Below are 13,104 nucleotides of genomic sequence, written 5' to 3' on the forward strand. Positions count from 1 at the left end.
GGTTGAAATCTGGCAGATCATCACACGGGGGCCGGCCCCCAGCCAGGCCTCTACAGGTGCAGGAGCCAGCCACATGTGGCTCCCAGAGTCCTGCTCATTCCTGCTGCCTTCCTACTCCACAGGCATTTGTCCTCTCTGGGGACAACACAAAAGGGATGTCCCACAGACATGGCACGAAGGTTTCTCCCCCTTCCCCTTGAATCCAGGACTTCCCTCACAGAATGACTGGTGATACCCAGGGGTCCAAGGGCTGTGTCTGATGGGTCACAGCATTCCACCACTCCAAGAGAGGAGCATGAGGCTGTGGGCATGGTGTACCTCATGCCCCCACACTGAGGCAGACACCCTGGCAGTACCCAGGCTTGGCACAGCTTGGGAGGCTTTAGCCTGGTGCCAGCCTCAGCTCTGATGTGCCATCATTTACCAGCAAAGAGCTCAGCTGTTACCCAGGAGGCATCAGCAGAGCAGTCACCTAGAAAAGCTTCTGTCAGAAGGAAATATGAGGGTAGAGAACGGCAGAGATCTCGCAGGCAAGGTCTCCACTGCAGGCAGGCTGTGCCCTGTGACCCGGCACGGCGGTGCAGACAGGGAGAAATCCCCACAGCCCTCCCTAGGCAGTGGGGACAGGGCAGGGGAAGGGCTCTCCCCGGGGCTGGCAGCCGTGGCATGGAACCTGCAGCGTCCTCGTCTCCCTGTCACCTGTCCCCACCGCGGGGACGCAGCGCCCCCTGGTGTGGTGACAGCGCAGGACAGGGGACACAGAGAGCGGGGACAGGCAGAGGGGACAAAAGTGACAATCCCCGACAGACCCCTTGCCAGGATCTTGCTATGGCCAAGGGAAGGAGGCAGAGGAAGGGAGAGCAGCTCAGCACCACCCTTTTCCCTCTACAAATAGCCACAGGCACCTTCGTTAAGGAACAGGATTTATCAAAATTAGAAAAAGACACCACAAATATTTTAAAAAAGCCCCAGCTGGGAAAACATCTACCAGTTCAAACCCCCCCACCCTCCCCTCATTGCCCCAGCACAGGGAAGGGACATGGGAGATGTCTGGGAGGGGGAAAGGCAGGTTGTGCTTCCAGAGCTGCCCTTGCCACCCAGCTTTTGGGGACAAGGGGACAGTCACATATCTCATCACTGCTGGGGAGCCTGGTCAAAGCAGAGCACCTCCCATGGGAGGCTCCACAGCAGCCACCTTCAGTGACTGATTTTCTTTGGCCACTTGCCTTTGGAACAAGCCCCCCACGCCCCAGTAACGAGGCAGCAGAGGGGGGCCCTGCCAGAGTCCCCCCATTTTCCCCAGCACACAGCTGCCTGTTTATAAAGCTCCCAAGAACAGGACACACTGAGCTGAACCCGAGGTCACAGCCCTGCCAGGCTGGCAAGGAGATGAGCCAGCTCCTTGCCCCACCTATGCTAAGCTCCCACCGTCGAGGGCAGGCAGGTGTTGCCTCGCTGGGTGCAGAAGCTTTATCAGGAGTCGTTGGGGAGCCCAAAAAGCTTGACAGTGCCAGCCTCCCTGCTGCTGTCATATTTGCCATCTTTGTCGTCACAGGCGAAGGCCAGCAGCGGCCTCTTCGGGTGCCAGGCCACTGTGAAGGTGGGGGACTCACACTGCACCTCCCAGAGTTTCTCTCCTGCATGGAAAAGGAGCCATGTCAGCCTGGAGAGCCTCCAGCCCCCTCTGCTGCTCACCTTCCCCAAGCCAAGCACCTGCTGCTTCCCTCAGCAAAGGGGAGAGGCAGCACAAATGCTGCTCCAGCGCCGTTTAGTCACCCAGTGACAAGGTACTGACATGACAGGCATGTCTGCCACGGACTTCTGAGACAGAGGCTCCCCCTCATGGCATTCTGCTCTGCACAGGAAAGCTCTTCCTTAGCAGACGGATTCTGCCTGTGTCCTCCCAGCTCCACCAGCACTTCTCCATCCAATTCCCTCCTTGCTGTTCCCCAAAATAACACCATTACCTGTCTCCACCTCAGCAATGTCAATGAAGTGATCTTCTGATGCCGAGGCCAGCATCTTCCCATCATGGCTAAAGCTCAATGTCCGCACGGGCCAGTCGAGCCTGCAGCAACCCAGGGGAGCAGACAATGAGGCACTGCCACCACAGTCCCCAGAGAGGGGGAAAACAATTTTGGGACAGCTCTACCTACCTGGAGAAGCACCTCACACACACCAGCTCATCCACATCCCAGAGGCTGACCAATGCATCAGCACTGCCTGTGGCAAAGTACTTCCCCATGGGATCAAACTTGATGCAGATGCAGTTGGAAGGATGGGCGTTGATGGACTGGATGGGTTTCAGCTCTGGGTAGCTGTGGAAGTGAAGGGAGAGGGCAGGGAACAGTGAGAGAAGCACAGGGATTCCCTAGAGCACGGCAGGCATGAGGCACACCAGGACTAGAAGCAAACCCTGCCGAGGCAGGACTCACTGAGTGTCTAGTGAAGGAGGCAAAGCATCAGGGACCATTCTGGGGAGCTGAGCCCAGCCCACAGCTGTGGCAACTTGAGCTCCAGGCAAGCTCATTCCCACCAGAGGGCATTGCTGGGATGTGGGGCTCAGGTTTCCCAAAAGCAGCAAAGGCACTTGCAAATGACTGCAGCCAGCCCAGCCCACCAGCAGCCAGGGGCACCTGCCTGAGGATGTTGATGCAGCCATTCCCATTGGTGAGGAAGAACATGTTGTTATCGTTGTTCCACGAGATCTCGTTCACCTCAAACTTGAACTGTTCCTCAGCTTTGGAGCGATGTGTCTTGGCATCAATGAAGGTGACCACATCATCCTTGTTCCCCACGGCAATGGTCTGTCCATCAGGGCTCCAGCAGATGTTGATGTTCTCACCTGGAAGGACAGAAAGGCAGCAGGTCCCACTTCCACTCCAAACCATTCCCAAATGGGAAAGACTGCCAGTTCTTCAGTCTAACACACAAACCCTGCACACAGCAGCTATCCAGCAAAACCAAACTTGAGAGAAGTACAGCTTGAAGATAATACACCACACCCCATTTCAGCCAAGGTGGGACCATAACAATCACCAAACAAGGTCATGCCAAAGTTCCTCTGAATCCAGACATCTCTGAGATCCAGAAAAAGCAGAAGCCAAAAATTAATACCTTTGAACATAGGTAAGAACATGGCAGGTTGCTGTTACACAACTTTACAGTGCCATTCCCAGCCCAAAGAACTCAAAACTGGACATTGCCAAGACCATAGATGGTATTTGGGTTAAGCATCACACAAATTCAAATTGTTTTTCTGAGTCCACACAAACTTTTATTCCCACCACAGTGCTCTGTAAACATGCTTTTCTCCAGTCCCACAGCCCACTGACTCCAGAGACAACTACAAATGACATTTTAACAGCCAGCAGCATATTTCAGTAGTTCTACCAGTCCTGATCCCACAGTAAATCAGCTCTCACATGATGAGTGCAACACAAATATAATGCAGTTAGCAAAGATGTCCCAGCCAGAAATAACCACTGGAAAGGTGCAAAGCTCTGTGCCACTGCAGATGGGTCCCACACAGCTGAGCTCATGCCGGGACACACCTGGGAAGGTGCCTTGGGAAGGCAGGACTCACCTTTGGTGTTGACAGTGGCGATGCACTTGGTGGTGCGGACATCCCAGATGCGGATGGTTTTGTCCCCTGACGCTGTGACAAACAGGTCAGGGTTGCTGGGGTGCCAGCAGAGTTGATCCACGCTGTCTCCGTGGCCCCGGTAGTTGTTCTCCTTCACCTGAAGGGTGAGGACAGACGAAGTGAGGCTGTGCCCAGCTCTGCTCCCACTCCAGCCCACATCCCAGCACGCTGCATCCCCGCTGGGATAGATCAGGAGCCTCCACCGGGGCGCCCCGCCATCCCAGTTCCACCATGGTCAGAGCTCCCGCCCACGGCCGGCCAGGATGGAGAACTCCGCCAGGCACCACCAGCTCCATTCCCGGCTCGTGAACCCGGCCTGCGCTGCCCTTGGCGATGCTCCTGTTCCGGTGCACACCGAGTACCCACCCCCAGGCCCGGCACCGACCACCGGGACACTCTCCCGCTTCCGGACCCCAGCCCAAGCAGGCGCGCCCGGGATGCCCAAGGGTTCCCGGTAGCGATCCGCACCGCCCGCGCCCGCCCGATGCCGGCGGATCTCTCTCACCAGCCGGTCCTTCTCGAGCAGGAAGACGCTGGCGGTCTTGTCGAAGGAGCCGGAGGCGAGGCGGCGGCCGCAGCAGCTCCAGGCCACCGAGTGCACCTTGGCGCCGTGGGCCGGGAACTCGCGGCTCCGCGTGTTGGCGCGGAACAGCTCCTGCATGGCCTGCACGTAGGGCGACACCGCCATGGCGGGGCCGCCGCCACCGGCACCGCCACCCCCGCGCGCGCCCCGCCCCGGCACCGCGCCTGACGCCACTTCCGCCGCCCCCCGCGCCCGGCGCGGCCCCACCGGCGGAGCGGAGCCGGCGCCCGCCGCCGAGATGGACAACAACGTGGTCCTCGTCAGCGATTCGGACTCGGAGGGCGCCCCCTCGCCGCCGCCCCAGCCCTGCCGCTCCCGCCACTCGCTGCCCGGCCTCGCCGTGAGTCCCGCGGCTCCCGCCAGGCACGGCGCCGCTGCCGCACACAAGATGGCGGCGCTGCCATGGCGGGCAGGGACGGGAGGCGCGCACGGACAAGCAGCCTCGGGCGCAGTGCAGAGGGTGGGCGTGCGTTCCTCGGTCCCGTCCCGTTCCAGCCGCGTCCTCGGGGAGCTCCCACCCCCCCCAGCCGGGTTCGGTTCGCCGCGGGCACCTCCCGCCAGCAGAGCCCCGTTCCACAAGCGCGCTCCCTGCAGGGGTCCCAGCCTCCTTGGGCATATACCCTCAGAAAGAGCCCGGTGCCTGCCATAACGTGTCGCGGTGCCCTCGCTGCACCCCGAGAATGGTCCGGCCCTGCAGGGCTCAGCCCCCGGCGGGACCCGGCCGCGGGATGCGGTGGAGCGGTTGCCGCCCCTGCTCCCTGTGCCGTTCCTCGGCCCTGTCCCACTCCGCCAGCGGGTGCGGGGCCGGCGAGGCCGTGTGCCGGCGGTTCTGGGCACGAGGCTCAGGCCCGGACGGGGAAACGGTCCGGCCCCGCACCGCTGTCCCGGGTCCTGAGGCGGTTGGAGCCCTGCACCTCCCTCCCTCTGCAGCTCCTCTTGCATCCCAGAGCCCGGTGGGCTTTGCCCTCTCCTTGGGGAAGGCAGCAGGTTTGAATCGGGGGAGGAAAGTGGATTTAAATTCTCTGCTAAACGTGTTCCCTGCTTTGAGGTGCTGAGGGAGATTTTTTCCCCAAGAGCAAACAGGCTCTGACCCCTCCTGGGCCTGCCAAAAGCTTGGGAAGCATGGTGTGTGACCTGCTGTTGGCGCAGGCACAGCTGCCTCCCCTGCCTGCTCCTGCTGCCCCTCGGACCCTGCATTGCCCAGCAAGGCCCTGATGGGAGTCTCCAAAGTGTCAGGGCTGCTGTAACTCCAGTTGGTGCAGATGAAAAGGCAGTTTTGTTTCCTACCACTCCTGTCCTCCAGAGCAGGTGATGTGGCACAGAAAAGGTGGCAGGGTTTGGATCCTGTGCTGTTCCTGCCAGTGTCTGGGTACAGGAGAGCTCCCTGTGCTTCCATTGCCCTCCCTGGACATGCCAGCCAGACTGGCATTTCCCTGTCGTGGGAAGGAGCTGAGCAGGCAGACAGGTCTGCTCTGAGCCAAGGCAGGAGGACGTGAGCCCTCAGGGGAGTGGGGAAGAGTCTGGGTTGGGCTCAGGCTCAGCTGTGCTGCCAGAGGAGGCTGATCCCAGAGCTCAGGGCCACAGGCCCCCTTGGACAGGCAGAAAGGTCTTTGCCCCTTTTGTAGGCTGGTGGCCTTTTTCCCTCTTGGAATGGGACTACGGTGCCACCATAGCAGAGGCTTTTGGCAGGACAGGACATTGACACTGATGCTCTGTGCCCACAGGAGATCATTGACCTGACCTGTGAGGATGCAAACACAGACCTGACACCGTCAGGCAGCCTTGCCATCATCGACCTGACTGAGGACATGTGCAGCCTTCTCCAGTCCACCCTTGGTGCTGCTCAGAACTCCAGAAATGCTGCCCCAGCTGCACACATGTCCCATCCCCAACTCTGCCCCACTGCAGAAAAAGAAACACAGGCAGGGCCGGAGCCGAGTCCTGCACCAGCATTACACAACACTTCTGAGAAGCTCAGTTCCAGCATGGTCACAGCAGAAACCATGGAGAACTGCAGCTACCTTTCTCCTGACTCTAGGCGCCACAGCTGGAGCCTGGAGCAGGATTACAGCACTACTGCCTTTAACAGCAGCTTGGACTCACAGTCAGACTCAGACTGCCAGTCCCCATCTCCCCCCAGCCTGGACAGCAACAGCAGCATGAGAGCTGATGACCCAGAGGAGGATCCTCCCCAGCCCTGCCCAGAAAGGAACCTCCCCCCAAGGCTGAGCCCTGCCCCAGCCCTTCCTATAACACCAGGAAAGGCCCAAAGGTCTTTGCCAGAAGCAAGTAACTTCCCAGCACACCAACCAATCCTGCAAGCCACCCCAGCCATGACTGATGCTGACAGCAAGGCCTTGCTGGATAAACTGCACAACTTCAGCAGGAATGGAGTCCAGCACCTCTTCCTCCAAGGCATAGCACCCAACAGGGAAACACAGAAGGTAAACAGGATTTGGAGCAGCCCCTGCTCCCCTTTGCGAGGCAGTTGGGGGCTCTGGTTATTGCAGTTCCCATCACAGCTGGATTCGTCTGTGTCCAGGGAGCTTTCACCCATTGTCTTGCCTTGTACACAGCAAAAACCTGGGCTCATCCCCAGGGGGAAGCTGAGCATGGTGCACACCACCATGGAGGAGAACAGCCTGGAGGGCACCTTGTATTTCCTGAACGAGTTTGTCTCCTGCCAGCACCGTCCCCCCAAAGAAATCATCTGCCATCTGATCAAACAGATGCTGTTGGACACCCACGAAGGGGATATCCTCAATGACATCTACTCACTGCTGATGAAGATCCAAATGTATGTGTTCCCCTTGTCCCAGGGCTAGCTAGGTGCTCCTAGGGGTCTGCCCAGCTTAAGGGTTATTCTCTGCAGGGCTCACTCACAGAACAGGGAACAATTTTCCCTATAACCCAGGATAATCCTCCTGCCAACACAGGCATACCCTGGGCTCTCTGAGGGTGGGTCAGGGACAACTTGTGACACAAGGGAGGCCCTGAGGACAGAAGAGTGTGTTTGTCTTGCCCTGAAATACAGGTCTCATTTTTCACTGCTGTGACATGGCAGTGTCCCTGGGCTGCAGCCCAGTGTCCCTGGGCTGCAGCAGTGCCAGCAGTGGCTGGAGCAGCTCCCTCAGTTTCCTCAGGCTTCCTACAGAGAGGTACAATGTTTTATGAGGCCACAGATGTAGGAGTCCTGGGCATCTCCATGGAGTATAACCCCTGTCAGGTACTTCCAAAGAATTAATGTGTTATGGGGAGGAGAAGGGGTGAGGGCAAAGATGGAGAGGAGAAGGCAGGGAAGGCATCTGAGCAAGTGGGGCTGGGAGTGGCTGGGGAAGGGCTAAGAGGCTGATGTGCTTCCAAGCAGAGGGTCAGGCAGTTCAGCACAAATGGACATGGCTGTCCTTGCAGGCTCCATCCAGCCAACATCACCACAGTGGGATGGGACTGGACATTGGTGAAATTCATCGTGGAGCAGCAGGTACTTGGCACCTTGTGTGTCACATGGGGCAGGGATCATCCAGCACACGCTGCCTGAGGGTGAGTGTTCCTAAGTGCTTCCTGTGGCTGTGCTCCGCTGCAGAGCTAGCCAGTCCAACAGTGAGTGCCGGCTGGGAATCCCACATTTATCCACAGTGCTCCCTTAACCCTCTGCACAGTTTTAAGTAGGTCATCCCACTGAAGTAGGCACAGATAAACTCTGGATCACAGCACTAGTTCAATGCCCAGCAATGCCCCTCAGGATCTTGCCTGAGCCAGGCAGCTCCTCCTACAACTACTCCTCAGTATGTACATCAGTACACTCCCAAGACAGCCAGCTTCCCTGGTGTTCCTAAGCCTGTGGCCCCACCAGACTCATGTGCTCTCCTTCTACCTCCAGGAGAAGCCCCCTGGCTGGCTCCTCTTCCTGCAGTACGTGGTACAGACCCTGGAGGATGACTTCCAGCACAATCTGAAGTCCTACCAGCTGCAGAAGTCAATTGCCAAGAAAGTGCTTTCATGTGACTTGTGCTTCAACAATGTCAAGTAAGGAACACCTCCTCCTTGTTCTCTAACCAAAAGTTGAGAGGCAGGGGCTTAGGAAACACTTGTCAGGACTCCAGTCAGACTTTCAGACTTTTCCCAGAAGCAGACTTGGGAGACAAAGGGAAGCATAGGTCCAGCTATAGAGATTAGGAAAAGATTTACAAAAGCAAACCATCACAGACGATGCATGGCCTTTCCAGTCACAATAGAGTGGGCTTCTCCCAGGGATGAGGTCAGATTTGCAGTGCTCAGGACAGGACTGAGAAGGAGGCAGCCCTGCAGGCAAGTGTACAAATTAAGAGAGCTCCTTTATTGAGCTATTTGACAGAGCTACTCCCTAACCCATCCAAGTGGGTGGAACATACTGTTCATTGTCAGGGCCTTTCCTCCAGCTCTAAGTGGATCTAGAGGTCAGAACACAGCAAAATGAGGCACGTCCCCAATAAAATTCTTGTTTCTGTTCCAGGGAAGTGGTCAATTGGTTGGTGGCAGCAGTTACGGGAGTTGGGTTCTCCCAGCCCCGGAAACAGCTACAAGAAGCCAGGGCTGAACACAGCTCATCTTCACCAAGGCTGGCCAGCACTCAGACAGCTCAGAAAGAAGAGGCCCAGACAGCTTTCTTTGCCCAAAAGTAAGCTCCAGAATTCCAAACTCCCTGCTGGCATTATCATGGACCCAAGTCAGGCAGAAGCCAGAGTCACTCTCTCGCTGTCAGTTCAGGGAAGCCAGGCTGAACCAGCTTTGCTGGTTCTTCTTCTTCTTGGGTTAAAGACTTGGTGAGCAAAAGACTCTCACCTGGTAGGAAACTGGCTCAGTGTCATCCTCTTGCATGTAGTGTAAGGCTGGAGCTTGTGGCCCCCAGCTCAGGCAGCCCCATGCTGCTCCAACACTCAGGAGAGCCACCAAGACCTCCCAAGGGTTAATCTGGGGATGAGCTTTGCTTGCAAAAGCATGAGATTCAGGAGACACCAAACCTGGCCCACTGCATTCCCATACCCCTCTCAGCACAAGGCTGAAGCAGGGGCCATCCCCAAGGCATTGCTTGGCAAGCTGAGGGGCAGAGTCCCCCCGTGCTGACTGTCCCCTCTCACCCAGGATGATGCTCCTGCTCCAGCGGATGTTGGCCATGGCAGTGGAAGTGGACAGATCTCCCACCTGCAGCTCCCGTAAGATTGCAGACGACATTTTCCCATTCATACTGAATATCCCCCTGAGGAGCCAAAGGTGAGACAAGCATGTGCCAGGCAGCATTTGCCTGTGTGATCAATTGTCTTATTCTCAATTTACATTCAAGTCTGAATGCATAAAGTTCTACAGGATATAGAAAGATGGGCTAGCCAGCAAGAGCATGGCTGTGTCTCCCATGGAGATGCAACATCACTAGCTGAGCAGATGATGTGTTGATGGAAACACACCCAGGTGGTGTGTTGCTGAGAAGAGTCGATTCTCCCACTTATTAAAGTTGTGACCTTAAAACTGTAAAGAGAGTCCAAAAAGCAGTACTGTGCAGTGCAGTCAAGCACTGGCAAAGACATCACTGATTCCCATGGGCAACCAGGTAGTCAAAAATATGATGCAGTTCCTGCAGCTTTGCCTTGACACCCTTTGTTTGCTTCTTTAAGAAATGCAGATCTGAAGCCGAAGGACAAGGGCGTGACTGGCTCTGCTCTAAGCAAGAGACCATTAGGCCCCCAAGCATCTTTCAAACCCATCTTTCAATGCCCAGCAAGCAGCCCTTCACAGCCTTTCAGCAGAACTCTGTGCACACACCAGGTATAAACCAAGGCAAACTGAGTCTAACCAAGCTGTCGCTTTGACCAGGACAGATATAGATCCTTCTACCCCTGACCCCACGTCACCCTTGCTTGGCTGGGCTCCCTGCACGTCAGCAGGAATGAGCCACTGCCACACAGACTGCTGGGCAGGGTGAAGTGAAGCAGCTCAGTTTGCTTTAGCAACTGTACTAACTTCCAGCTGCAGCAGGTCACACCTGAGGATGAAAACATGGCCATGGCCAAGCTGCATAACAAAGGTCTCTCACCACATCTGGTGGTTTTCCTTCCAGGGCATGGCTGGGTAGCCCCTGCAGTCACCTCACATCTGCACTAGGTCAGCAGGACACCAGGAACATGCTGGAACAGTTGCCTCTGGTCAGGCTGTGCTGTCTCAACCAAAGTAAATTCCTTTTGTGTTCCAGGGAAGCTTTATTAAACACCATGGAGAGCCAGCTCCTGCGCTGCAGACTGCTGGAGCTGCTATTCCAGCATAGTTGTGACATGCCTACAACCTCAGCCATGTCTCTGGACAAGGTCCTGTATTTCCTGAGCCATTCCTCTGTGCTGCCACAATACCAGGTATCCAGTCCAACCTCTCCTTTGATTGTTTTCCTCTGAGAAAACTTCTAACAACCAAATACTGTCTTCTGTCCTAGGATGAAACAGCAACATGGCAAAGGTGGGATGAGATGCTGCAGTACTTGAGTTTGCTGCTGCTGAGCTACCATAGTGTAAAACTGGGTAAGCAGTGCTTGTTCTGGCATTAACAGTCTCATCAAGAGGCTGCAGTAGAACAGCCAAAATCCTCTTCTGTCTCTCATCACTACTGGACTCATGGCCAATGAATCTTAGAAAGACAGTGGGCCTCCATCCATGACAGGATCTATTCCCAGCAGTCAAAGAAGTGATGTTGCATTAATCTGAGCACCCACCTTGCTTTGCCAAGTTTAGCCCCTGCAAAATAGCCTTCTTCCTAAAGGAAGGAAGCACTTCCCAGCACTGGACAGTGCACAAGAGGGTGCTTTGTACCCACTGTCGTCTAAGTTGCTGCACAGTGGGTGGAAGAATAGGAAGAATAGCAGAAGGCAAAGGGATCATAGAATATCCCAGGTTGGAAGAGAGACACAAGAATCACTGAACTCCACTTCTGGCCCTGCATAGACACTCCATAATCCCACCCGGTGCCTGAGAGAGTTGTCCACACGCTCCTGGAGCTCTGGAGCCATGATCATTCCCTGGAGAGCCTGTTCAATGCCCAGCCACCCTGTGGGGGAAGATATTTTTCCTAATAGCCAACCAAACTCTCCCTTGGCATGTCTTCAGTCATTCCCTCAGGTCCTGTCACTGTCCTACAGAGCAGAGATGGAGCTGCCCCTCTCTCCTGAGGAAGCTGTAGACCCCAGTGAGGTCTGATCTGTCTCCTCAAGGATGAACACAGCAAGTGACCTAAGCCACTCCTCATGTGGCTTCCCCTCTAGACCCCTCACCATCTCTGACACTCTCCTTTGGGCAGGCCAGGACACTTTCAGCACTTAGTAAACTGTGCAGAGAGCACCACCCACAGCAGCCATGGAACAGCAATTCTGACCCCAGGAGAGTGGCAGAGTCACAAAACATATAAAACTCTGTATTTTGCCAGAAGTCTCTTCCAGCTTCAGGTGTTTTAGCCCAGGGTTAAGGCTGTCATGAATGAATGCAGAGGAATCCACCATCATATATGCAAAGTCTCACTCTCCCTGAAGTCCTAGATAATAATCACTATTGTTGGGCTCTTTGGAGATTCCTTTGCAGCTGCCCATGTTGCCATTCACACAGAAGACAAGGATTATACAAGCCTTGCCCCTTCCCCATTCCTGGGCACTCTCTGCATGCCAAATGAGCTCCAGGAGGGGCCAGTTCCTTCTTCCCAAAGTCTTGTGCAGAACCATCAAGGATAACAAGAGGATCAGTCCCGTTTCCAGCACTGCCTGTGGCACACTGGGGTCCATCCCAGCAGCTCAGGCAGCCCTTTGGGTGTTGCCTCTCCCCACCAGCATTTCCTCTTGCAGAGCACCTGCGGACGTCCGTCAGTGACCGGATGAAACTGATTGCTCAGAAAGCCAAGCCCAGGCTCCAGGACAGTGATGACATCAGCCAGCTGGACATTCAGCTGAAGATGAACGACTTCATCACCAGAATGCAGAAGACCCTGGGGGAGCCTTTTCCCCCACAAATCCAGGAGAAATTGTTCATGCTGCAGGAGTTGTTCTTCATTGTCACAGCTGCCTGATGGAGACATCACTGCAGCAGGGGGGACAAAACTTTGTGTTCTCAATATAAACCCCCCATCTCATACTGCACTCTCAGCATCATGGGGTTGGTTTATACAGTCCTTTTGAAAGACTTTTGGTTTACATTGTCTCCATATTTCCATTCAAGTTTGCCTTGTGGAGTTTTGCAAAGCACTTTGTACACTTTAAAAAATGAGTTTTTTTCATGTTTGCCAAGACACTTTTGTCTTGATGCCAGCACTGCCCAAAGGAATTATTTGCCCCCACAAATCCGGGAGAAATTGTTCAAGCTGCAAGAGTTGTTCTTCACTGTCACTGCTGCCTGATGGAGACAACCACTTCAGCAAGGGGGACAAAACTTCGTGTTCTCAGTATAAACTCCCCCATCTCAGACTGCAATCTCAGCATCATGGGGTTGGTTTATACAATTCTTTTGAAAGACTTTTGGTTTACATTATTTCAGAATTTCCGTTCAAGTTTACCTCATGCAATTTTACAAAGCACTTTGTACATTTAAAAAAATAAATTCTTTTCATGTTTGCTATGAATCTTAATCTTGGTGCCAGCAGTCTCCAAAGTCCAGAGCTCTGTCAGATCACACCACAAGGCCATGCTTTAAACCCCAGCCTTCCCAATCTCTGAGATTCACCTGTGTAATCAGAATCACAGCAGCAGCCTGTACCTCAGTATCTGAATCTGTTCCATGACTTTGAGCTCAGCTCACACTCCAGGAGCACAGGGAGCACCAGCATTCAGAGCTCAGGCTTCCCCAGCCCAGGTGAATCATCCTCCATCACCAGCACT

The 13,104-nt window shown here is 55.1% G+C and overlaps 2 protein-coding genes across 5 annotated transcripts; one reads left to right on the forward strand and one right to left on the reverse strand.

Moving 5' to 3' along the window:
- Positions 1 to 910: 910 nt before the first annotated feature.
- THOC3 (THO complex subunit 3) lies at positions 911 to 4,334 on the reverse strand. The gene is made up of 6 exons (XM_030229458.2): positions 4,152 to 4,334; positions 3,587 to 3,743; positions 2,641 to 2,845; positions 2,157 to 2,318; positions 1,968 to 2,068; positions 911 to 1,637 (listed from the first exon to the last, which is right to left on the reverse strand). Exons 1-6 carry the CDS (start codon positions 4,332 to 4,334, stop codon positions 1,474 to 1,476), a joined length of 972 nt encoding a protein of 323 aa, XP_030085318.1. The 3' UTR covers positions 911 to 1,473.
- Positions 4,333 to 12,854, forward strand: SIMC1 (SUMO interacting motifs containing 1). 4 transcript variants are annotated; one of them, XM_030229189.2, is made up of 10 exons: positions 4,333 to 4,689; positions 5,954 to 6,673; positions 6,806 to 7,026; positions 7,641 to 7,710; positions 8,110 to 8,255; positions 8,722 to 8,886; positions 9,351 to 9,479; positions 10,453 to 10,609; positions 10,687 to 10,771; positions 12,079 to 12,854. In XM_030229189.2, the coding sequence occupies exons 1-10, from the start codon at positions 4,333 to 4,335 to the stop codon at positions 12,297 to 12,299; spliced, it is 2,271 nt and encodes a 756-aa protein (XP_030085049.2). In that variant the 3' UTR covers positions 12,300 to 12,854. The 4 variants fall into 4 exon arrangements, with proteins under 4 accessions (XP_030085049.2, XP_030085048.2, XP_050835573.1 ...); XM_030229188.2 differs by having other exon boundaries at positions 5,954 to 7,026; XM_050979616.1 differs by having other exon boundaries at positions 4,333 to 4,569; positions 5,954 to 7,026.
- Positions 12,855 to 13,104: the final 250 nt, after the last annotated feature.

The sequence above is a fragment of the Serinus canaria genome, chromosome 13 (assembly GCF_022539315.1).
Source record: "Serinus canaria isolate serCan28SL12 chromosome 13, serCan2020, whole genome shotgun sequence".
In the NCBI taxonomy this organism is placed as follows: domain Eukaryota; kingdom Metazoa; phylum Chordata; class Aves; order Passeriformes; family Fringillidae; genus Serinus; species Serinus canaria.

Coding starts and splice junctions, on each gene's coding strand:
- SIMC1 (XM_030229188.2), top strand. CDS start 4,333: ATGGCGGGGCCGCCGCCACCGGCACCGCCACCCCCGCGCGCGCCCCGC. Junction 4,690..5,953: donor CCTCGGGCGCAGTGCAGAGG/GTGGGCGTGCGT, acceptor CTGTGCCCACAG/GAGATCATTGACCTGACCTG. Junction 10,772..12,078: donor CTACCATAGTGTAAAACTGG/GTAAGCAGTGCT, acceptor TTCCTCTTGCAG/AGCACCTGCGGACGTCCGTC.
- THOC3 (XM_030229458.2), bottom strand. CDS start 4,334: ATGGCGGTGTCGCCCTACGTGCAGGCCATGCAGGAGCTGTTCCGCGCC. Junction 2,319..2,640: donor GGCTGCATCAACATCCTCAG/GCAGGTGCCCCT, acceptor TCACTTCCACAG/CTACCCAGAGCTGAAACCCA. Junction 1,638..1,967: donor CATTGCTGAGGTGGAGACAG/GTAATGGTGTTA, acceptor TTTTCCATGCAG/GAGAGAAACTCTGGGAGGTG.